Source organism: Sylvia atricapilla, chromosome 4 (assembly GCF_009819655.1).
Source record: "Sylvia atricapilla isolate bSylAtr1 chromosome 4, bSylAtr1.pri, whole genome shotgun sequence".
In the NCBI taxonomy this organism is placed as follows: domain Eukaryota; kingdom Metazoa; phylum Chordata; class Aves; order Passeriformes; family Sylviidae; genus Sylvia; species Sylvia atricapilla.
In genome coordinates, this window is record NC_089143.1 from 29,549,289 (window position 1) to 29,574,278 (window position 24,990).

A 24,990-nucleotide genomic window follows, 5' to 3' on the forward strand; every position below is an offset into this window, starting at 1 on the left:
TGCAGGGAGATTCTGGTGGACCTCTGGCTTGTGAGGAAGATGACATCTCTTACCTCTATGGAATTATCAGCTGGGGAGATGGCTGTGGCAGAGTCAACAAACCTGGAGTATATACAAAAGTGACAAACTATGTAAAGTGGATAAATGAGAAAATAGCCCCCCGAAAAGCCACTTGAACAGTTAAACGCACTAACATTTGAAGCAGGGGTCAGGAATTTTTTGGCTTTATTAAACTGGCATAAATATTTTATTATAAGCAGGTATGAAAACTGTCAGGGTAATCCTTAGCAGTTCCAAGCCAGACCACCAAAAGCAGGCCTGCTCCATCTGATGTCAGAAGCCTTGGGCTGTGGTTACTCAACACACATGACTGCCTTCATTTGTCTTAATAAAAAAAATTCCAAACACATCGAGACTGTGCACAAAAACCTACTACTCTCTGTCTGCTTGGTGGATTACATAACATGTGATTTGATGTTTTTTTGCAGTTTCTAATGGAGCTATCATCCTCCAAACTAACCTGCAACAATATTGTCCTTGTATTCGCAGTTGAAATTAAAAAGATAAACAGGAGAATCAAAAATTAACTTCCCTCTTCCTAAGAAATGATCTCTTGAAGCTCAGGGCAAGAGACAGCAACAGAACAACGTAGGTAAAGCTGCTCCTCAGCTAACCTCAACAACAGTTCTGGGGAAAGAAACCAGAGGGTTTTGGATTTATTTCAACCAAACACATAAACATATTTTTATATAAACGTATTTCTATGTTCCACCGATGTAAAATCCGAAATGTGCCCCAGAGCTCTGCTGAATCTGGTGTGCAATTTTCCAGCAAGGTTAACACAACAGCTCCTGAGAGCTCAAAGTCTTTTGCTGAAAAATTCTAGAAGTTGGAGCAGCTGATTTAGGTTGATACAGCCAGGACCTTTTGCAGACTGTGATCTGCTCCTTGCCCTGAGGACAGCAATGGAAATACTTCACCTTGAGGATAAATCCCTAAACGTTTCTTTAATTTGACAGTGTTTTGAAGATGTCTTAGGTTTTGTACTAACAAGTTGTTCAACTATTTAGATAATTCAGAAAGGAGGTTTCTTGTAACAGATTTTTCAACTGGATGGCTGGGGTGCAGCTTGACATTTTCCTTAGGGATTTGGTGATATCATAAACCACAAGCTTTGCTGTCATGGTCTGTAGGATTTTTATGGGAAAAATCAAAGCAATTATTACAATATACAGCTATTTAGAGGCAGTGAACTCAGCTGTATTGGCGAAAACAGGCAGAAAATTATTCAACAGAAAAAGTCTGACAAAGAATGGAAAATTCTTTTTTTTCTATTACAGGGAACCCTCAGCCATGTCAGATGGGTACATTTAAGTGTTGATGTGAAATGTGTTTCTTCCCTGGCAGTGAACATTTATGAAGTCTCTTAAGTGTTTCAAGCAAAGTTGTATTTTAAAGTAATAGAATTTTAAAGTGGTGCCTAGATACTCAGATGTGTGTTTTGTTTTATAGTACTTGCCGTGTCCTCATGGGTTTCTTAGTAGTGGTGAATGTTATCCGCAGTTAAAAGAGATTTTTTAAGGAAAAATAACCAAAACCTGCATCTGAGTAAGTACAAATATAAAACAATGCTAATCTAAATAAATGATGTAAACTGTTTAATAAAAACATTTACCCTCTGTTTCTTGAACTTAGTCTGTTATGTATAAAGTTACAGTATGATCTTTGAGTCCCTTGGTAGGTTGTTCTAGAGGTTGAGAGCTGGTAGAAAGATGAAATAGCATTTTGTGCTGGAAGGCATCCCAAAATCTCCCCGTACAGGTCCATTTCAGCTGGTGGTGCTCCTAGTTTAGTGTCATACACATTTCCAGCAGGCAGATGTGAGCACCTGGATACGTTTCTCAGCTATTGATACTGTGAGTCCCAAGATTAAAGCCTTTGGTTTGCTTTTCTGAGGCACTAAACACTAGCTTGAAAAACTGATATCCACCTCTAGGATCTTGATCTCAAAACAAGCTGAAGACTCTTGTGGCGTGGCTCTGCCTCCCTGGCTGTTTGCAGTATGAGTCTGACTTGCTTAATGCCCTAAAATGAATGTGACCATGTAGCAAGACTAACTGCCTGCTGCTGAGACAAGTACTGCATCAGCAGGAAGGAACTATTTGCTCTTCTTTGGAAGGGACTCAGTCAGGAACAGCTTTCCACTCAAAGATGAATCCATTTATTGTCTGTATCTCTTCTGTGATTTTAGTTTCACTTTGATATTAACATCTATCCACACTATGCACACTTTTGATCTTGCAGTTTTGTGTTGTATATACTCTCTTGGTCTTGCAGGAAAGTAGGTGGCTGTTTGAAAGGAAAGGTGTTAGACTGGTGTTTTCTGACAATTGATGTAGAGTTTTTTTAGCTGTCCTGTTTCCAAAATCTATGCTACTTGTACCAGTACACAGCAACACCAGTACAAACAATAACACACTTTTTAAAAGTATGTTGAATGGTCTATTTTCTGCCCTCAAAGGTCTAAATGACAAGGCTCCAGCTGATACTAATTTGAGTACATTGAAGGCATTTAAATTAATTTGTGGCTTTCAAAGCAGCCTGTTTATCCACTGTGACTGCATTGACTTGGTGGAACTAAATGAAAATCATTTGAGCATCAGCTGTGAGGTGAATAGCACTGTATTATAAGAGCAGAGTAGGGGTAGCAAGGGAATGTCCAGGTCATGGGAGATGTCCTGACCTCTCACACCCTGACATTGGGCACATTCCTATGGGGCACTCCAGCATCTGCCTCCTGCTTTTCTGTTGAGCATTACCTCATGGAAACTAATTCTCCATATTTTTCACCTCCTTTAAGTGATTATTGCTTTGGTTAAAATGAAAAGCAAACTCAAATATATGATATTTTTCCTAACTCTGTATTGAAATTGAATCAGAATGCAAAACCAGTTGAACAAATACTTCCCAGATTCATTATGAAACACACTTAAAAGATGGTTTTATTAAATTGTATGTTATTCCATGCAAAATGACTGATTTAAAAGGAAGAAATAAATGCAAACATCTAAAACAACCCCCTTCTATTATACTACGGAAAGAAAAAATGTGCTGTAGCGCTGTTTAAAAAAAGCTGAAGAACTAATTACCATCAAATAAGATGCAGCAAGAGTATTTTTGGAATAATGGACTCTAATTAGTCCATTGGTCGTGGAAATAAATCTGAGGACATCATTAACACATCTTATTCTATTAATTGTAGCTGTTTCGCATTTGGCGTAAGCGTGTTGTTATCTCGTGACAGTTGCATTGCAAAGAGGAAAAAAAAAAGTGAGAAGAGTATTTTTATGAGGGGTAGTTGGCAGTGTCTTCTAGGAGCCAAGGAGAGCTGTAATTATACTTCTGAAAAGCGAAAATTAGGCATTATAAGGAAGGTGCGAGGAGGGCGCGTTCGGCCGGCCAAAGGCGGGCCCCGTTCCACGAAGTAAATCCGGTGCGGGCTTTGCGGCCGGCCGGGCGCGGGGCAGCCCCCGCGGTCAGCGGCAAAGTCCGGAGCCGGATCGGCCCGGGGGTCGCGCCCGGAACGGCTCCGCGGCTCTCCAGGTGCTCCGGCCCGCGCCTCGCGCCCTGAAACCCTGGGGAAAAAAAGTAATAATAATAATAATAAAAAATCGAAATACCCCCAAGCCATAAGTAAAACACGCGGACAAAGAACGACTGAGACGGTCCGCAGACCCCCGTATCCCCAGGCGGCAGGTCGGGGGCCGGGCAGCGCCGCGCTGGCCGCCCGCCCGCCGGGGCCCTAATAAAGCTATTTTGGAAGTGACCCCTCGGGCGGCCGGAGCGCGGGGCGGGCGCAGCGAGCCGGCGCAGCTGTCCGGAATCATGACTGAAGATGACGGATTCCGTGGTGGTGGAGGGTCACGTCAAGTTGAGAGACGGAAAAAAGGTCTCCGCTCCCGGCGCCCCTTCGGCCCGCGGGGGTCCGCGGCCGCCGCCCCCTTGCCCGGAGGGGAGAGGGCCCGCTCTCCCCTGGCCGGCCCCGGCTAACCCTGTCCCTTTGCCTCTCGTTGCAGTGGAAGAGCAGGTGGCTGGTGCTGCGCAAGCCGTCCCCGGTGGCAGGTAAGAGGGGCCCGGCGGTGGGGACGGGGCTCGGGGCCCCGGAGCTCGCCCGCAGCCCTCGGCGGGGCCAGCCCAGAGCCGCGCTGCCCGGGAGCCGCGGGGGCAGCTCCCGCACTCACTAAAACAACGGGAAAAGTCACTTTCCAAGGCACAGCCAATGGATTTGGTGCCCGTTCAAATGCACCTTTTTTTAATTTTTTTTTTTTTTTTTTAACTTTTTAGGAGGGAACTTAATTCTTCAGGGTGATTGCTGGCTGTAGGAAAAAAAAAAAAGCTGACATTGTAAGCTCGGTAGTTATTTTTGATCAGTGTTTTGACAGAAAATATCACTTCGATTTAAAAATAAAATGACATTTTGAATTAAGGAAGGAAAAAAAAAAAAGATCATTTCCATGCTTCTGAAGGGGAAATTGAAAACGTTACAAAGAGCTGATGTTTTACTGCTGCAGAGGGAAAAGTAGGCTTCAGGTTTCCCCATCTGTTCCCAACAGGGAAAACATTTGGGCCCAAAAATTTATCTTTCCAGGGCTAAATGTTGCCTACATTTTAAAAACGTGAATCTGCATTGCTGCAGAATGGATTATGGCAACCTCTAGCTCTTACTAAAAAGACTGAAGGCTTCTTAGCAATTCTTTGTTACTTGAGTTGTTACAGTAATATTTTAGTGTTTTAAATACCTATATTTTATAATATAATTTATAATAGGTATTTTATTGTGTGAAGGGGCATCTGTTGGTCGTAGAGCTGGTATACAGAGCTGTGAACATGGGCCTGTGTTTCTAACCTGAGTCAGCCAGCTTTGAAGGGGGTAGGTGGTGGAGCCCAACTGATAAAATAGCTTATTTGTCAAAAATACTCTTTTTATTCTAGCTAAATTATCCAGCTTTACTAAAAAGTCCCTAAAGATTTGATTTTCTTGGTATGTAAACCAAAGCCATTCTTCAGACACACAACTGTATCGCAGAATGTGTAAATACCGTGGTTGCAGCTGTTTTTGCTAACAGGTGCACAAAGACAATTGGGGATCCATGCAAAGCTCTGCATTAGTTAGCAGACAGTTCAGTCTTTCAGTCATTTTTCATCTCTGTGGATGGAGATTTTGCCAGTCCCTTGCCTTTCTGAGAGCTGCAGGACACCCCAGCGGGGCTGGGAGCACCACTCCCCGTATTTATAAAATGTGAGCCCTTGTCTTTTGTGATTTGTAGCTCAGCTTAAGCTGTGGATGTCACAGCTTTGATATTGACCATTAATTTCATCTGCATCTGAGTGACGTGTGATAGGAAATGAACATAGGGCAAAGAGGACTGCTTTTGTCATAAATGCTCCCCTTTTCTTTTGGGTTTGCTTGTGAAATGCTTGCTTTCCCCATGGGGCTGTATCACTTGAACTGGTTTCTTCGATTGCATAGTTACTCTGAAATAAACACTTCTGGGAAGGGGTTAATAACAACTGGTGACACAAGCAAACGCTTAAAAAAAATAAATAAAAGAAGGTGTGGCATATAATGATTTTTAGCAATGGCTGCTGTGTAGCATTTAACTGGGAAACCTGAGCCAATGGGAACAATCTCACAGCACAGTCTGCTTGCCATTTAGTGGTTGGGTAATCTGTGAGCTACTGTAAGAATTTCATTTGTGGTTCAGTATGTTCTAATGAAAATACAGACAACAATAGCCTCTTGGTCTTTAGAGTCTGTAATGTGAACAGCTATCCTAGCATAGCTCCTAATGCTCAGAATGAATGAGTGAGTCCCTGCCAGACTCAGGAGAGGATCTGAAATGCCACTGGACTTTGAGTAAAATAGGAAAGATTTATTACTGGCCTCCTTATTTCTGAGCCTGCAGATTATGCTTGAAACACACCTTCAGTGTTTGCTTCCTGAAAACAAGAACGATAAACTCCCTGGGGGTGGGCTGGGAAAAGAAATCAGAGTTTTACAGTGACTTGATGGAGCTGATCCTGCAGTTGTCTAAAGCTCCTTTGAATTGCAGCAGAGTGCTGAGAAATTTGTTATGGTCTGTGCTCTGCATCGTCATCTCTGACAGTTTTGCTCCTTTTAGACTGTTTGCTCATGCTGGTGTACAAGGATAAATCTGAACGAGCGAAAGGGCATAAGGAGAGGAGCAGCATGACCTTAGAAGACATCTGTGGCTTGGATCCTGGGCTCTCCTATGAGGGCCTGAATCACACGCTCGCAATCATCTGTCTCTCCCAAGTTGTGATGCTGGGATTCGAGAACAAGGAAACAATGTATGCCTGGGATGTACGAATTCGCTACAGTTTGGGGGAAGGTAACCTTTGTCTTCTCACACTGTTTTTATTGTATTTTTCCCCTCATAGGGTAAATCACCAAAGAAAAGTGAACCAAGGATGCAAATGAAACGGTACAGTTTAGCACAAGATTGTCACTCATTTCAGAGTGGAGAAACTGTTCTCCCCCTTAGATGTTAAAGCAGGTATCCCTTACAATAGGTTTTGGCTACAGTGCCACCCAGAACTGATGAATAACTGTGACAGATCTTGGGGTTTTGATTTTGACACTGATGGTGTGTAGCTTTGAAACAAAGTGATCAAAATTCTACTTCTGGTCCTGCAACGGACTTAGGGATTCTGGCGAAAGAACTCAGAGGGAGCCTGAATTAAGAGATGCAAAGTCCTGAGTAGAACTTTGCCAGTTCATGCTCAGTTTGCCGAGTGCCTACTGCTGTTGCATTGATAATTCTCATTGCTGCTAGTGTGCCATTTCAGAAAGAGACCTTTAGCAATGAGAAGTGTCATCAGACACAGCTGTCAGCTTCACCCTTCTCCATCCTATTTTATTTCCTTGGTTAGCAGCTCTAAAATGTATCGTGGTGAACAAAGAGTGATAATGTTGGTAATCCATAGTATCTGTCTTATATTTGTTTAGTCATAACTAGGGAAGGAGGGTAGGTGTGAGGGAAACACACATTAGCAATCTTTATCATTTGTTACATATGCTCTGCCATCTGTTGGGTTTGTGGGCTCATTCCTTTGCAGTACATATGTAGAAAGATGGCCTGGGAATTTTACAGAAAAAATATATAGAACTATCAGAAGTAAGATGTGTGGATGTACCTCTCAGGGCTATCAAATATGAAGGCTTGCATAACAGTAGAGGTTAGAGGGGTTGCTGAAAAATACAAGCATGAGTAGCTGGAGTGGTTGGTGCACTTTGATGATACAGCTGTTTAGTCTTCCAGTGCTATTTCTTTTTTTAACTAGGTTTGGGATCAATATATAGCATAAACTTGTCCTAAAAGCTGAAAGAGTATTTGAATATGAGAGAGTAGGTCTGGTTTTTATGATCTTGCACTGATGTAGTGCTGGAGTAATCTCAGTCTGGGTGTGAGGGTTAGGGTTGAGGTTGGAGGACATCCAAAAGCAGTGAAGAATTTTTTTCAAGGAAAGCTGTGAATGAGGAATAGAGGAATGAGGAATAGAGACTACTGGATTATGACACGTAAAGGTGAAGTAGGAGAGATTGTGTATGTGGAAGTGAAGAAATGCAGAAGTAAGAAAACAAGTGTAATTGGTTGAACTGACAGTGATTTGTATAAAGTTAATTGCAAAAAAGCTTAGGGGCAGAGAATAAACCAAAGCCTTGAATTTTTTTACAGAATTTTGTCTTTCAGTGCATGTTCAATTAGTAGAATGAAGTCAAAGTGAGTCTAGTTTGAGTGGACAGAAATAGAAAAGAGAGATGTAGATGAAGAGAGGATAGTGACCGGTGTTTTTTCTTAAAGTGTAGTAAGGGTGCCTTTGTGTGCCTTGAAAATAAGGTGGCTGGATGATAAAAATAGGCTAGTGAGAGATGACCTCAGAGTCTGGGAAGCAAAAAAAAAAAAAAAATAAAGTGAAAGGAGCTGACACTGTTCTTGAATGAGGACTACAGAATGGAGGCGTTCATATTGGAGTTCCCAGTGTTTTCTCTCAGTTTTTAACAGATGAGATAGATGTGATTCCTGGAAGTGCTTGTGCTCACAACTCATTTTGAAAAGTTAGCATACTGCAGGTCAGTGCATAGCTGTGAAAAGGAAAAGATGGGCTGAAGAAAGGGATGGATTTAAGTAGTACCTTTTATTCAGGGGTATACTCAGCTCTGTGTATTTACAAGTTTTTTTAATAGAGTAGGAGAAGTGAATGGCTGGGTAGAATTTTGAAAAAAATTCCAATTTACCAAGAAAGCAATGTATGGAAAAATCTTAATTTTCAAATATGCTTTTCCTTTTACTTTGACTTTGTTCAGATTTGGGCATGCTGTATTTTGACAGTTGTCTAGAATTTGGGCTGGAGTTCTTTCTGTTCAGCAGCTGTTGTAACTTGCAACTGATTGTGTGAAGAGTGGGCTTCATTCCTCAGTTTTGAAGCAGAAGGAATCCTGATGCTGCTTCTCCCATGGTTTAATTGCCAGCAAAATACTGGGCAGAGTTAACTGAGCAGAGGGGTGCAAATGACATTAAATATTCGTTTCTGAGCATTATTGATCACCATGGCTTTGCTGTCTTTTTCACAGCATATGTTTAAGCAGGTTGCGTAACAACTGTGTGCCCGAAAGGGGACATAGTGTGACTATTGATTTGCTCCCTAGCAGTGCTACTGGCAGAGCTGTGGTTAGTTAGATCTATCTCTGTCTCCTTGCACATTTCACTGGAATGACTTTGTGGCTAATTCTGCTGGAGCCTTAGGGAACTTAGCAAATGCATGTCATAGATGAGGAGTTGGCTTACAGCTCAGATCGTGACTAAGAATATAGCAAGCAGTTAGATGAGAAGCAGGACTCAGACCCAGATGAAATTTGTGATGCTTGGAGAAGCATGGGCAAGAAACAGGGAAGAGTGGGTGTAAGAACTGAGAGTACCTGGAGGTTACCCTGTAGATTTCATAGGGAGGGAGCTGTTAGTGTGATCTTTGATGCATAACCAAAGCTAAATCTATGTGCTTCTTAATAAACACAACCAAAAACCTCCTGGAAATATAAGAGTCTTGATGCTTCTCTCTACCAATACAAGTATTGGGTTTTTTTTTTTTTTCTTTCAATTTATTATGAGTTTTTTGTTTTTATATCTTTTTTATTTTTGTGTCTAATTACAATATGAAAGAAACTAGAGAAGTAGTGGAGGTCAGAACAATTGTTTGAGAATTATATGCTTGCTCACTTAAATTGCTCCCTTTGAAACACTGAGATTTGGGCCCTTGAAGTGATCCCAATAACTTATTATTCAGAATGCAATAGCCCTGGAAGGGAAAATAGGAGACCAGCCTAGAAGAACTACTTTAGGTAAGGATACTGCAATATAGACGATACTGGAATTGGGATTGGAACCTGGATTTTGTAAACTTGAATGAGATAGGTGTTTCTTTTGCTTTCTCCACTCTTCTAAAATTCAGGGAGTGAAATACGAAAATTTAACTGACACCTAAAAGTGTTTGTTACTTATAAATCACTTAGTTTCCTAGTCATTTTAAATGTCTTGGCATCTACCATCACCAACTCATGAAAGAATCACAAAGGCGAAAAAATGTAATTTTCCTCATTTTACTGCTAGGGAGGAAGTGAGGCAGCTTATTAAAGGTTGCAGATGAGTCAGTGATAGACAGATTTGTTTAGTGCTTTGAGCCTTGGATTTTGGGCACCTTGAGCACCATTTTGTTTTTGTGCATGCATGTGGGAAAGCAGAGACACAGGTTGGAGGAGGAGGCAGAGAGCAACCCATGTAATGGTTCAAGGATGGAAGAGGTAAGTGAAGTCTGGGCTGGATAATTAACTGATCTGAGACAGGGATTAGCCTGGAAGATTTAGGATAGGCCAATGTAGCATTGCAACTTTAATAATTTGTAGCATTAGGCCAAGATAGGGTGGATTTTTTTCCTTTCCTAAACTGCCATAATGGTTTTACAGCCACTTACATGTATCTGTCTGGGCTCCATGTAGATCTTTTCACCAGAGTCTCATGGTGTGGGCAGGGTTTGGTCCAAGTACCACAGCTAAACAGAACGACTGACAGAACATTTGTATACTCTGTAGTAATTTTTTTTTCTTATCTGGTAGTTCATAGATTTCAAGTCTTTGTAGCCCCTGGCACAAAACTAGAGAGTGGGCCTGCCACGCTGCATTTCTGCAATGACATCCTTGTCCTTGTGAAGGACCTTCCTCCCAGTGTCATGGGGCAGTGGAAGCTCTCAGATCTGCGTCGTTACGGAGCTGTCCCCAACGGGTTCATCTTTGAAGGGGGTACCAGGTGCGGCTTCTGTAAGTACAGATGGAACCTGTCTTCTAAATGTTGCTTGATGCCTTCTGCAGAAACGTAAATGCACTCTCATTCCAAGTGGAGATTGCAGAGTCAGCTGTGCTGCTTTGTCAAACAGGCAGCCTCTTATCAGAGGATCTGTTCTGAGTACATTTCTGCAGGCTTCAACCCTCGTGTTGAGGGGAAATGTGTCTGAAAATTTCAGTCCTGGCTGAAAATTTCCCCATGGCTCTCCAGAAGATAGATAGTCAAAAGCTGCTATTGAGCACAGAGAAAAAATAAGGTAATGAAATTTTATGGCTTGTGTTATGCAAGAGGTAAGGTAAAATGGCTTAATGTTCAGATTATTAAATTATGATAATTATTTTATTGTTTGCTGAGGGGAAAGCAGTATGGAGCTTTGAGATTACAGGCAGCATCAATGTTCTCATTGTGAAAATGCTAATTTCTAAATTCCATAGAGATTTTTTTCTCTTAAAAGTTAGAACAACTCTCTGATCCCATCCCTTTTAGCAGCTTTGTAACTAGGGGATGGAGCCATGTAATTTATGAGGTCAAAATGAAAGCAAGCAAGCTGAAGCTAGTTTCTGTAGCCTAGTAACCTAAGATACACTTTTATATGGAGATAAATCTTTTGTTCCAATGGCCTATTTAGGAGTTCTCAAATTGTCACTTCAGGTAAATTATATGCAAGGTCTGAAAGGGATAGTTAATTAATGCACAATTATAATAACATATAATTAGGTTTATATCAATAAGGTTTTAATTTCATAAGCAGAGTGTGAAGCCATGCTGAATTGATGATCTGTGAGCACAGGTGGGCATGCAGATTGCCAGTTTGGCAATCTTGATTTGTTTCAGAGATTTTTGATTTGTTTCAGAGTTGATCCAAATCCAAATCCATTCTTCCTGGGACTTACATACTGTTGCTCTGCATGTAAATTCTGGTTGCTATACTTCTCTGGAGTGGAAACCCAAGTTCCTGACCTCTTTCTCACCTGATAGGAGGGTGTGGCCGGGTGAGGAGGGATAAGAGAGGAAGTGGCTGTGCCAGAGGAGCTTGGGCTTTGAGAGGAATTTCTACACAGGAAGGGTTGTCAAGCATTGAAATGAGATGGCCAGAGAGGTGGTGAAATCAGTATCCCTGGAGGTGTTTAAGAAAGGACTGGACATGGCACTGAGTTGCCATGATGGTGTCCAGTCAAAGGTTGTACTCAATTATATCAGGATCTTTTCCAGCTTCAGTGATTCTGTGAAATGAGGAGCTGTAGGTGATGGAACCGGAATTATCCATGGCAGTTTTTCTTTTTTCTTTTTTTTTTCCTTCCCTTAAAGTTACACTAGTTTGTGGTAAGAAGCAGGAGGTCATCAGAAGCTCTTCTGTGTGCACGCTTTTAAAAATATGAAATTACTATTTTTTAAGGTTACAAGTGAATAGAACTGGAAAAGTGCTTTGGAAGGAGTCCCACTACCCTGTGGATCATTCTTAAGAAATGTCTGTGTTGATAGCTGAGACCTTTCAGTTGCCATGAAAGGGTATTTTTGCTTTCCCCCTCCATGTGTGCATTCAAAGAGAAGAACAGCGCAGTCAATTTGGTACAAAATTGCCTGTCACAGTTGGAGACTCTTTACAAGTTCAAGCTGATCTTGTTAAAGGAGTTGTTGCCCTTAACTAAGTAGTCAAACATATCTGCAGGCATAACAACATTTAAATATGTGTTTAGTCTATACACTTGATTTAATATTGCTACTATATGAAAAGGGTTTTTGAAAATAGAACCTAAAGAAAAATAACTTTGGTTATTCCTGACAGAAGTGTGTTGGTAAAGAGAAACACCATCTTTCTTCAGATATCTTTTACTTCAGTCCTCTGGAATTCTTGAGGCAAACAAGTAGTGTTCAGGAAAAAAATTGATATGTTATTACAGAAGTGGTTTTAATTCCTAAACAAAAGCACTCTTCATTACCCTGTCATGTAAGTGTAATATAATATTATGCAGACTCTATTATTAATGTTTGTTTCCTACAGGTTAAACCATATCTTTCCTCACATTCATCCTGTGGAGTTCTGAATGCAGAGGATTAGTGAATTTAAGGTTTAAATATCACTGTAATAAATATCTAATTAAAAGGAACCAATAATCTTGTGGTTCGATTTGCCTCTCCTCTCCATAATAAACCACATAAAGCCCCAAACTGAAGCAGAGCTTTTTTTGGGTGTTACCTATGGTAGAACTGAGATCTAAAAGGATACGAGTTTGTTTTAGTTTTCTTGCATCCTCACAAAAGTTTTATAAATATAAAATACTTAATTATGTTCTGTTGCTTAGTACATGTTTAATTCAACTCCAAAGATTTTGGTACTCAGTCCGGGAAAAGGGAAACCATCTGAGATAATGCTGAGATTTCAAACATTAAATCTATGTGCATTTTCAAGGTGTTTCACAGAAGTTTATTCATAAATAGGAAGAAGAGCATTTACATTTTTAACTCCTCTTGCTCTTCACGTCACAATTGTACTGCTAGAGATTGAAAAATATATTTTCTGCTTCTGAAAGATGCAAATTTTTGTAATAAATCAGCTGAGACTCCATTTTCTTCATGCAGAAAAGTCAATTCTTTATTCAAGTAACATACAGTTTTCATAGACCTCGTGTGCAACACCCATTGGTTGGTAGTTTCCTTACTACTTCATTTTCTGGTCAGGTGGTGTTTGGTGTGTATGTGCTAAGATTCAGGTTGTTTACATTTGTCTTTTGTGGATTCTCATGGAACAGATCTAATATTTATGCAGGTTCACTTGTGTTTCTCCCCAAGAACAGGTTGTTGTGTTAATGAACTCTTCATACCCAAGATTGTTTTCGCTTGGGAACTTGGAAGTAACTTGGCTGCACTTAGAAGAAGTGACAGGCTGGCTTTGGCAATTCGGCATAGCAAGGCCTGATTTCATAAAGCCTTTCTTTAACATCTTTTACCTGTCTGCAGCATCAGTAAGTTATTTCCTGGGCCAAAATTTTGTTCTCTCTGTAACTGAAGCTTAGTCACACACCATTTTCAAGAAAGCAGGTGTCTTGGCGTAGCAGTCAAGTGAGAGGTTTACATGGAAGAACAGGCTGGAAAAAATTGAGCCTCTCACTTTCCCAAGTTCTCAGCTCAATTAGTGTGCACCAGTTAAAATGACCAGTTGCCGGGAGAATCTTCACTTGGAGGTCACTGTGAAAAAAAAATTCAAGTAGGGTGACAAAAGGGCACATTAACACCATGAGAATTCAGACACTCTAATGTTCAAGTGCTTCAGGATTAGCTGCCAGAGCCTGATTTTAAGCCTCATATTTTCTGACAGCATCTCCTTGAAGAAAGGAACTTGTAGGACCCTTAATGCCCTTTGAAAGAACAAATGGTAATTGCAGAATAAGCAGGAGTATTTCTGTGATTGTTTTGATGTTTTTATAAAATTTGGTACTTCCTCCTCCTTTCCTTTCTTGTTTCCCCTCTTGCATTTATTTGAAATTCAGAAGTAGTAAGGGTGGATAAACTGGGGCAAGATCTGGAATTTTTGAAAAATCTTGGGTTGCCTAAAAGAAAACTTCTGTTTATATGCAGATATTCTGTGCTGATTCCTACTTTGGCCTACTGCAGACAACTAACATTCTCTCTGTTTGTCTGTTTTTAGTTGTCGTGCCCATATCTTAGTTAGCAATAATAAATACTCTGTCATTTTCCCCAGAGAGAAGAGCAGTGTGAGACACTCTCTGGAGGGGGCTGCTCAAGGCCAGGGTTGGAATGTACATGCTGATTACCATGGAATGAGCTGTTGTGGTTCCTACTTGTTCTGCAGCTAAAAGGCTTCAGCCTCTAGTATTGTCTGGCAACTGGTAGAAGTTGGGAAAGGACTGACTCTTCCTCCCTGCTTTTCACACACACTACAGAGATCGAAGTAATTTTTGGCTATTTTGGAAGTGTTTTTGCCCATGGGTTTGCTTTTTTTTTCATACAATGAGTTAAAATCAACATTGGCAAGATTAAGTAGTACTTGGAAGTTTTATGAAATTGGAAAATTGTCCTTAATGTTTGAGGGACTGTACAATGCTTTACTGCTGACTGCCACAGAGGACTGGCTGAGTGTCTCAGTCTTGAGCATGTGGTTGGAAGCTGCTTTTCACCAAGTCTCATAGACCATGGAGAGAGCTGAGTGAGCCTTTCAGTCTGGGGAACAGCTGCATGGTATTACAGTGATGCATACCACACATTCTTTGGCTTCTAAATGCCTCTGCACCAAACCTCTTCCAACACATGACTGAGATATGTAATTTCCAGTAGTGAATTTCTCAGTTTTCTCAAGAAAGTAGAAAAGAAATTTAATGGCTTGCTTTTATGTATGCTTCAGTTAAGCCCTACCTACTCATCCATCTCACTTGATATTTTTTGCAAGGACCCTCAGACTTCTTCCTTCCCTTGCAATCTAGTTCTGCCTACCAAAACTGGAAAGAAAATGTTTTCTCTGAGTCAGCAATTAAGGTGCTTATATGAATAATGGAATCTACAGAGAAATTATTGTATTTTTATGTTGGATTTGTATCCACATTCATATCTACATGGACATACACTCTTTGCACTGATTATATAAAGGTCATCACATTTGGTTTTGAGATTTCCAAATGGCTGATAGTTATTTGCAGAAAAAATCCTTTGAGTTAAGCAGCCAGCTCACATGCACACGTTTACTTTTTTTGTTTCCATTAAAGTCAAAGGCTTGTCGAGCCTCTTAGGAGTTTAAGTAACTCTTGAAAAAGGTTATAAAAGAACAAAGTGGTCCAGATGTACTCTTTATGTACAGAAACATTTAGGGACTCTTTTTTTTTTTTTTTTTTTTTTTTCTTTTTTCCCTGAGTGGCAACAGGGAGGTGTAGGATTCTGCTGAATTATCAAGGCATATAGTATATCATTATGCTTGAGACCTAAATGCCCTCTGCTATGTTGTGCCAATATCCTGCTTGCTTATGGTGCATGGAATGCAAAGGTCATGTTCATGTAGACTCTGTTCAGGGAGAAGTCAGCTCAAAGAAGAAGCTGAATTTCAATTAATTCCTAAATACATTGCACTCAGGATTTTTTTATCCTAATACAATGTTCTCTGACTTTGGCATCTCCTGGGGAGGAGAAATGGGGCAAGACCACATGCGAGTCAGCAGTAGAAATTTCATATCTGTCAGGCTGTGTGATTAGTGTTGTAGCCTCCTAGATGGCCTCTGATCCTGGAGCTACGGTGTGCTCGTGTTTCTTTGGCTGAAGAATTCTTGATAGGTAAGATCTGAAGAGATGCAATTGTGGTGGAGTGACAAATCAAGTTATGAAGATGCCTCTAACAATGTGTTGTATAGACTTCAGCAGAACTGGCAGAGACCTAGATGTCACATAAATTGAGAATGACAAAAGAGTGTGGATCAGAATATGTTTTTCCTAGAGAGGTCAGTTTACAGCTTGCTGGTTGTACCTAATTTACTCAAATAGGTATTGTGATTTGTGGTCCACTCTCTATTATCCTTTTTGTTTGAATCCCACAACCCTTTGTCAAGCAGTCAAAAGTGTATCCATTGCTTAAGTGGAATGTGAGTATCCTGTTGGATATGACCGGGTATATGTTTGGAAAGTGAGGGGGATGCAGTCACTGGTCAAGATCAGCTTTGCTTCTTTGAGTAAAATTGGGAAAAACACATATGCAACTCAGAATAGCCTAGAGACATGCAGAAGTCAAATATATGTCCAGTTAGGGGCCTGAGTCACAAGGACAGTAATGTGCAAAACGGTCTGCAGATCTAAGACTTGATTTAGGAGTTTTCTAGCATGCTTGGCTCCGGTGAAGTGGCAGCACTTCTTTGAGGTCTGTATACTGATTTAATTTCCCTTTTTGTCAGGTATTGAACTTTTATTTCCCTGAAATTGCTGGTTGCTGGGGTAGTCTTTTGTCTGATGTTTTAAGATTTTTTTCTCCTGATGTGATTTATATTTAGACTGACAATTTATAAAATGTTCTGTGGAGCCCTTCTAGTCTTTTGTGTTGTTCATGTAGCTATGTGTCATGGAGCTCATAACTTGTTTGTTTATTTAGTGATTCTCATTCTAATTTTGCTTGGGGCTATTCTTAATGAATGGAAAGCAAATATCAGAATAGAGCAAAGGGTAAAGATCTGATGACAACCTGTGGAGTTCTGTTACATTCTGTTAATAATAGACACATAGGACTTAGTCTAGGAGAATTTATACTATAATCCAGCAATATAACCAAATTCTAATTTGTTGGTATATAAAAAGCTTCTCTTGCTTAAAACTGGTCAAAGTAGAATTAACTTGGTTCATTCTTTTGAAGACACTTTAAGTACCCTTGACACTTCCTGCACAGCTAAGTTTGACCTACAGAATTTTGGTGGTAAATAAGAATAAAAGATTTGGACAGCTGGTGACAATATCTTCTTTCGGGAATAGGAACTAGATGATCCTTAAGGTCCGTTCCAACCCAAGCCATTCTGTGATTCTGGGATATTACTCTAAATGCCTGAATGGCCTAAAATAAACATAAATTATTACATAGCTATTGAACGTATATGTATGTTTGTGGTATAGTGTGTGTGTACTGATGTGAATTTTTTATTTCTTTTCCCAGGAGAATATCTTGTTGACTTATTTTTTTTAATGGCTTGCACTTAAAACTCTTTTGATTGCTACATTATAAATATCTTCGGCTAAATATATTTCTAGTGTTTCCAGGTGAAAACCATACATATTTATGTTGTTCTTTCTTGCAGGGGCTGGTGTTTTTTTCCTCTCTTGTGCTGAAGGGGAGCAGATCAGCTTCCTGTTCGACTGCATCGTCCGCGGCATCTCCCCGACCAAAGGCCCTTTTGGTTTGCGTCCAGTGCTCCCAGGTTAATACAGGGAGTATAGAGTAACCAAGTGAAGTAGGAACTTGTCGTTTCTCACCCACTTCTGCTGGTGTAAGAACAGCTTGCAGACACCCAGGGTGTGCAGAGTGCAAAGTGGTTTTCATTCTGAAATGTCACTGTACAGATTTATAAGTGGGACATACTCAGTATCCCCCTGCTGCTCTGGCTCATTCATATTTCTGGCTATATTGCTAACTCCAGCCCTCTCTTATTTAACAGTACTAAAAGATGGCAATTTGAATTGAAAGGAACCCTAACTTTTAGTTTTAAACATTTAACTTGGATCCATGTCTGCATTGCTATTTTGGTAGTTTAATGGAAAACTAACTTCTGGAGCATTTTGAGTTTCTCCAAAACGCAATGTTCTAAGTCTTGTCAGCCTTACAAAACTTTGTCAAGCCTCCACATCACATTTAAGTTTTTCAACTTGAGCTTTTTTCATGATGTGTGAGGATTAAATTCCTTTTCCTATTTCATGGTAAATGCTGTATGTACTGCAATATACAAATTGGAGTTTGGATGGCATCATAATAAAGCCTATTGCCTTTTGATTTCAGCAGGTGAAATACAGTATTAAGTCAGAAAGACTCTGTCAAACAGGAAAAAAGTGTAGAAGTAAAATTGCAGAAAATTGTCTGTGATTTGGTGGTGGAATACAGTAGGAATAGGTTGAAAGAGTGGTGGAGGATGAGCTGGGATTTGTGGAATGCAAAGAGTTTTTGTAAGTGTTAGGCAGTTAATAAGCATTCGGCAGAGTTTTATTGCTATTATAAGATTAGGATAATTGCAGGAAGGAAATGTGTTGGAAAAGATTAGATCTTTAGATTATTAGATCATTAGATTATGTGAAGCTTGTGAAAATAAATTATGAAAAAATAGTTATTAGTTAAAAATTAGTAAATGCAGTAAACACAAGGCTTAGTTGATGTTGTCTTTCCTATGTTGTAAGGCAGCAGTAAATTAAATAATCAAGCAGAGTAGTAGACAAAAAAGTCATTCTTGTGTGATGATATATGCTTGCATTCAATTAACTGTAGTGTTAAAAAAAGAAGCAAACAGAAAAAGCCCAACAACAGAAACACAGAAATCAGTGTTTATACTGAAAGCTTTGCTTCTGAACACATTTTTCTGCGTATCTAAAACTATGTGTATGTATATATATATACACACACACACATATATACAGCCCCTAAAGCTCTCGTGTAACAAAAATTTCTGTCTGGAAAAATTAAGCCTACAAACAGCTATACTGTTGTCTTTTTTTTTTTTTTTTTTTTTTTTTTTTTCCTTTTTTTTTTTTTGAATTACTATTTTAATTTTAGAACAATCTTTAAAGGTTCATTTTTCAGAAACATGTAGGAGTCAATCTGCTTTCACATGTTAGTTATCACTTCTGATGTTTGTGGGTTGTTGTGCCGCATACCACAATCTCATCCCTCCTTCAGGAGCTCTGACCTCACCGAGGTGGATTAAGTGGATGTGGAACATCCTGGGGAGTATTTGGTGTTTTTTGTAAGAGAAGGTCTTTTTCCTGAGGTCTTTTCATTTCTCTTTTGGTGCTTGATGTACTTGCCATTAAAATCTCATCCGCTTGATTTCATCTCGTTTCCCTGGACAGAAGCGTTTTGTCAAGAATTGTGCTTATGTGCTTGCAGACTCCTCTGCCTTTATTTATCCAAGCTACCTTGAGCCCTCTAACTTTCATTCCTGTGTATTTTACACTTGTTTCTCCCAGTTTGTTGTCCCTCCCTATGTACACGTTCTTTGGGAAAAAAAGATATTTTTTATGTTCCTTGTTATTTGTTTTCCCGTGCAGAAGCTTGTACAGGTCTGTTTAAGGCACACGCACATGTACAGTTCTGGTGATTCATCCATAAACTAATTTTCCTTATCAAGTATGTTGTTACACAGAATGTACTGTATTGCTTGAAAAGGTCAAGTCTACCAGCTGCACACCATGTGCCAAGTATTGAAATTCACTCAACCTTTGAAAGCATCAGCTTGTAAACAGATTAATTATCTGCACACTTCAGGTAACTAGATCAAAACTTCCAGATTGGAGATTCTACCAAGAAACGTCTTGTCTATGTAGTGTGTATTTACTGCAGTGCAGAATGCTACACAGCCTCAACTGTACTTTATATATGCAATATTCTGCTTTTGTGCAATTTAAGAAAGCGTTTAGAGAAACTTTCTCTTCACAGTTTGCTACTTGAATTTGGCATCTTGCCTTTGCCTGTACCTTTCTAACTTAAACATGAAATATGCTTGAAGCACTGTGGTATTTTTAAGCAAGGAAAACACACAAAGGGCACATGTACAGAGAAATAATGTGATATGCTAAAAACAATCACAGTGACAGTGCTGGACACCAAATCCCACAGCACAAATATAATCTATAGATGTTACGCAATTATTGTAGATGTCTTTGTAGAAAAGATGAATGAATGAAGCCAGTTGTTTCATGTATAAACAGCTCAACAATATGGTTAAAAGGGGTGTTAAAATATTTGTGTTCGTATGAAATGAATAAGAGATGGTAGAGAAGGGTTTGAAGAGGACTGAAAAGTGACCAATTGTCTTACTTGCCGGATGATTCTTAAACAAATGTAAATTAGCCAGTATCCAAACAGAATTTGCAGACTGGGCATGCAAGGGATATTTGCTCAAGGACAATATTCACATCTTCTTTTCAGGATTGTAGTTTTAAAAACTGTACCTCACTTCTCTATAAGCATGATGTTCTCACAAAGATATATGATTGCTGTACGTATTTTATGATGTCATCTATAAAATATGCAATGAAAATCCAGTGCAGTGGAACTCATAAACTTGATTTACTCTTGCAAGCTATCACAGTCTGGTCTAATCTCTCAGCAGACCAGCTTTGAGCGGCAGGTAAAACTAGAGAACTCCTGACATCCCCTCCAACCTGAATTATTCTGTGATGTTTTGGAAATGAATCAAATTACTATTCTTGCAATAAAAAATAATTCTATTATGTGTACATCCAAAATAAATTGGAAAAGTAAAAGACCATTAATTATTTTATGGTTCATTACTTGTCCTACTTATTTTGGGGGTCCAGTAATTTTTCAAAATTGTACCAAAATAGTCCTATTGGTATCTTCATTAGCAGATTGAGAGTTTTGATTTGTTAAAAACTGCATGATCAGGTCTCATAAACCACCCCCAAAGACATAGAAGACTGGAATGTGAAAGTCAGGTAGGTATAGGTATCTTTAGATATTTTTAAGAAATATAATATTTTAAATAAAATACTCAGGTGGGTGATGGCTTTGGATGGCTTGTTTTCCCCAGCTACCAGTTGGAAGAGAACTGCTGTAACTGGCTACTAGCATGATCTCTTTTTTTTCTTGAAGAGATATTTAGAAAAAAGTCCAGAGAATTTTACATTCTGTCTTGACAGAAGTCTAGATATGGACTTAGTAATGAATCACTGATTGCATGGTTTGTAATCTATACTGAATTGCATGCTTATTATTTGAGAAATGTTTATCAGGTGTATGTTGAACTCCTTTTTTCACTAGCAAGATCCACGTTGAATGCCAAACCTGAACACAGCAAAAGCCCAAGAGCCCATCAGTGATATCTTTGATCAGTGGGCAGACCAGTACACTCTACATCTGATTGTGCCAGTCTAGTCCTGCAGTCTGGAAAGACCTCAGGTGTAATTTTAATAGTCTGGATACTCTCTTTTAATTTTGGAAGCTTTTTCAGGCTGCATTGTGGCTGACTGGAGAGTGTACAGTGCTGCTTGCTGAGGATCCATCTGATGCTCTTTGTTGAAGCTTGATACACCTTTGGCCATTGCAAGACAGCTCTGTGGCTGCCTTCTGCAGTATCTGTACCAACTGGATCCTCCTCAAATTTTAGGACATGTTTTCAATCCTCCAGGCATCTTACAAGGTGTGGAGATGTTAGCAAGAAGGTGAGGGTCCAGGCCTGATCTACAAATGTGCCTACAGATACACAGAAAGAAAGAAAAGGGAGATCTTCAGCCTAACTTATTTAATTTTATTTAAGAAAGTAATTAACCAGTGTTGCATTTTAAAGGTGCATATACTCAATTAGGTAGCTGCTGACTGAACTGGATACAATACATTTTTTCCTGACAGGTGCTTATTGAACAACCCTGGAGCTTTGAATTACTGTGACACTTTATTCGTATGTTACCAAAGTATTCAAAATCTCCCACGATGAGCAGCTGATGTGGCTTTAATGAATACCCACCAACGTAATGTAAAAATAAAATCTCCAGCAGAGGCATTTTTAGTCCAGCTAAATTTGATATAATCCTTCCCCTTTGCCCCAAAGCATCGTTTACGAAATTTCGATGACTGCCTCACATAAAAGATTATTTTCCTAATAGCAAGGGATCCATGTTTGATTGGAAAGTGATAAAAAAATTTATTAATTGAAAGACCTGAGTGAATCACAGGACAGGATACATTTGTTAAGAGCTTGGGAAATGAAGGTGCTTATTGTTCTTGGAGCTGCTTTCGGATGTTGTGTGGGCAGAAGCTGCTGGAACTTCCTTGGACAGCTGTCTCAGTACCGGTCATGCTGCTTCTGTCCCCCCAAGTTACTGGTAAATTGCCACACAGTTATTTAGCGGTTGTGTGTTGGGCATGCAAAAGGTTGAGGATGATGCCAACAAATGCCAAAAAACTTTGTAGCATTATGGCCTAAAAATCTTAGAAAAGGGTTATTACAACAGCATTCATGAGAGGTCACAGGTTATGCACTCCAGTAAGGACTGGTCCCTAAAAAGTGGCTGCCAGTGACTTCAGTCTGATCCTGTAGGAAAATATCCTGACTACAGCTTGATCATCTGTAACCAAAAATACTGGAATAAGGATCAGTTACTTCTGGGGAATAGTATTGTGTTTGTTTTCCATAGAAGTCCGGCATATTAGCAGAGAAGATTAAAGGTGAAACAAAGACTTGGGTAAGACTGATAGATAATTATCTAAAACTTAGACTCTGTATACATTTGTCAGGTTTTGAAGTTATTTCTCTAGGTATTTCCTAGAACTTGCTGAGGAGGATTCTTCTGCTCAGTTTTCCACAAAACTGGGCAATGTGAGCTTGCAGCACATAACTATGAGCACGTGTTTTATACACTTGTTTTATCCATAGGCAATCCTTAAGGGGAAGTTTAACCAAAAAATTACCAGTTCTGTTTGACAGACAGTATGCTTGGAGGTTTTGTGGTGTTGGGTGAAAGCTGGTGTGTTCTGTATCTCCTGATAGGGAATTCGGCTTCTGGAAGCAATTGAACACGTGAAGTACAAACTTTCTGACTTCAACTTCCCTCCTACCCCATCTTGTATTTTATTATAAGCCAGTTTTACAAGAGGAGTTGTTTGACCAGGTTTGGGGTTTTTTTGGACAACTTTATACTCAGAGTGCTCGTAGAACATCTTTCTTGGACCTTTTTTGGACATAGGGCATTAAACTAGATACAGCAGAGTAACTGGAGCAGAGGGCATTAAAAAATAGGCAGCAGCTTGTAACACTGTATGCTACTGAGCAGATCCTTGCATGGACCTGCCTGAGTTGCAGCATAGGTGCTGGTGGCCAATTGTGTTTTCCTCTGGCAGAGGTCCATATGGAAGCTTTGGGGTGTTTTCTTTTGAGTAAACAGTTGCACAGGTTTGAACTAGTCAGTGCCAAATGTGGGCTGTCTTGCAGTGTAAATAGGAATGGACACCTAACAACCCACATCAAACAGTCTTATTTTCTCAAGTCTGAAGTGTGCCAAGCACTGTCTGAGCTGGGAGACACAGAGGTCACAGACACTGTTTGTCATGGGCATTGTTGCCTTGTCCCTGTTAGAACACCCTTGGGTTCTAATGTATGTTGTTGTAGATGGATTGTGTGTATCTTGGTTTTTCTGCTCATCTTACCAAGATTGCAGACTGCCAAAGATGGAAGCCTCCTTGACATGGGAAAGAAAGTTAGAAAGTTTAGCATTGTAATTTCTATTCCTACCTAGGACAGGCCAGAAAGTGCATATGGTTAGGGAACAGAGATGTGGCCGGTTTTTTCCTTGGGGCAATTGATAAAGTAGGAAGTTGCCATGGAGCTTCAGCTGACCTGGCAGTGCTCCTTCCCCTGATTATGAGCGTGCTTTGACTGCTGTGTTGACAATATCAGACCCAAGTCTTTTAAACGTAAAAGACCTGGGGTGAAAATGAAACTTTTATTCCATCTTTCTAACTGGTTTTTGTCTTACTAACTCAATCACAACAATGTATAGCTTTTTCATCCTTCCCCCTCCCCTTATTAAATGATTTAGTGTTTTTGTGGTGTGCTTCTACTGCCCAATTGATCAGATATGCAAGAGCAGCAGTTGTGAGGAAGCTAATTTGTTTTTGCTGTCATTAATTCTTTCCTTGTGTATTAATAAGAATTACTGAAGTTTCTGATGATGAACAAGTTAGCAGACCATATCCTCTGCAACTGCTGAACATGACACACTCATCAGTGCTATTTGAAGGAATCCATAAGGTTTCTCTTTGGATAATGGTTATGATTACTTCCAACATCTGGTTTTATTGTTGTGCCTGCTGGAAATAAAATGATGTAGAGGAAACTGGCCTGTTTTACTGATGAAACTTCTTCCACATTCAGTTTAACTTTTGGTCTACTTTTTTTTTGGAATATAATGAGCTGCCTTCAATGAAATAATTTCAGCTGGAATGGCAAACTCACTAAAATTTATGGGGAAAATCCATGACAGTACATTTAAGAAGTGGTTTATATCATCCTGACTTGTCTTGTATTAAATATGAAGACAGAAAACCACCAGGTTGCTCATTTTTTCTCTGATTTCTCAATGACCTTCTGAACATCCAACTTGAAAAACAAGTCTTATAGATAATCTGGATTGGAAGATGTTAGTTTAATCACTGTGATTCTGACTTTATGATATAGATTTTTAAATTTCTAGGGTGAAAAATTTGGTCTTTCTGAATGTTGAAATTCCCACTGAATCCACTGAATTCAGGACAGATTTTATGTGGGTCAAATTAGCTTTCAAGTCCTTTAGACTTACTGGATACTAATTATTTCTGTACCTATTGACTTTGGTGCTCTGCTCTTCAGTGTTCTGCCCCTGGTGGTAATTCTTACAGGCACTGGGTGTAATCTCTGAAAATCTTTGACACTTAATTTCAGTTTACTATGTAGCACATGTCCAGGATGTGCTTAAAGTCAGATCGCCCCATACATTTTTCCAGTCAGTGTTTCAAGCTAAGACATAAGAATGTCTTTGTCTCTTTCCTTTTTTTAAAGATTATTATTATTATTATTATTATTTGTGTTACCTCCTTTATTTATTTATGCATTTTCTGTTTTCTTTTTTTAAAGATCCAAGTACAAACCCAGCCTATTCAGAAGAAAGATTAGCTCATGAAGCTTTGCAATTAGAAAAGCGCTTGAGCCTGCTGTCCCATACAAGTCGCCAAGGTAGTGGAGGTAAGAAATACTTTTAGTTAAATAAAAAATACATTATCTGCCCTCCTGCCCAGGCTTTAAAAGTTATATGGCCTGTGTTACAAGAACTGGAGCTTACAAGAAAAATAGCAGAGAAATGGTCAAGACATTTGATTTGTTATGTTTCTTGTGAG

At 39.5% G+C, this 24,990-nt stretch overlaps 2 protein-coding genes across 2 annotated transcripts in view; both read left to right on the forward strand.

The window, feature by feature from the left end:
• The window catches only part of HGFAC (HGF activator), a 41,018-nt gene extending 39,328 nt beyond the window's left edge, over positions 1-1,690 (forward strand). The window contains exon 14 of the mRNA XM_066317429.1: positions 6-1,690. Coding sequence (XP_066173526.1) covers positions 6-176 — 171 coding nt within the window. The 3' untranslated portion in view covers positions 177-1,690. The remainder of the gene's footprint in view (positions 1-5) is intronic.
• Positions 1,691-3,685: 1,995 nt separating this feature from the next.
• Positions 3,686-24,990, forward strand: part of DOK7 (docking protein 7) — a 59,251-nt gene continuing 37,946 nt past the window's right edge. The window contains exons 1-6 of the mRNA XM_066317431.1: positions 3,686-3,949; positions 4,077-4,122; positions 6,183-6,413; positions 10,193-10,393; positions 17,195-17,314; positions 24,731-24,838. Of these exons, the coding sequence (XP_066173528.1) occupies positions 3,896-3,949; positions 4,077-4,122; positions 6,183-6,413; positions 10,193-10,393; positions 17,195-17,314; positions 24,731-24,838 (760 nt within the window). The 5' untranslated portion in view covers positions 3,686-3,895. The remainder of the gene's footprint in view (positions 3,950-4,076; positions 4,123-6,182; positions 6,414-10,192; positions 10,394-17,194; positions 17,315-24,730; positions 24,839-24,990) is intronic.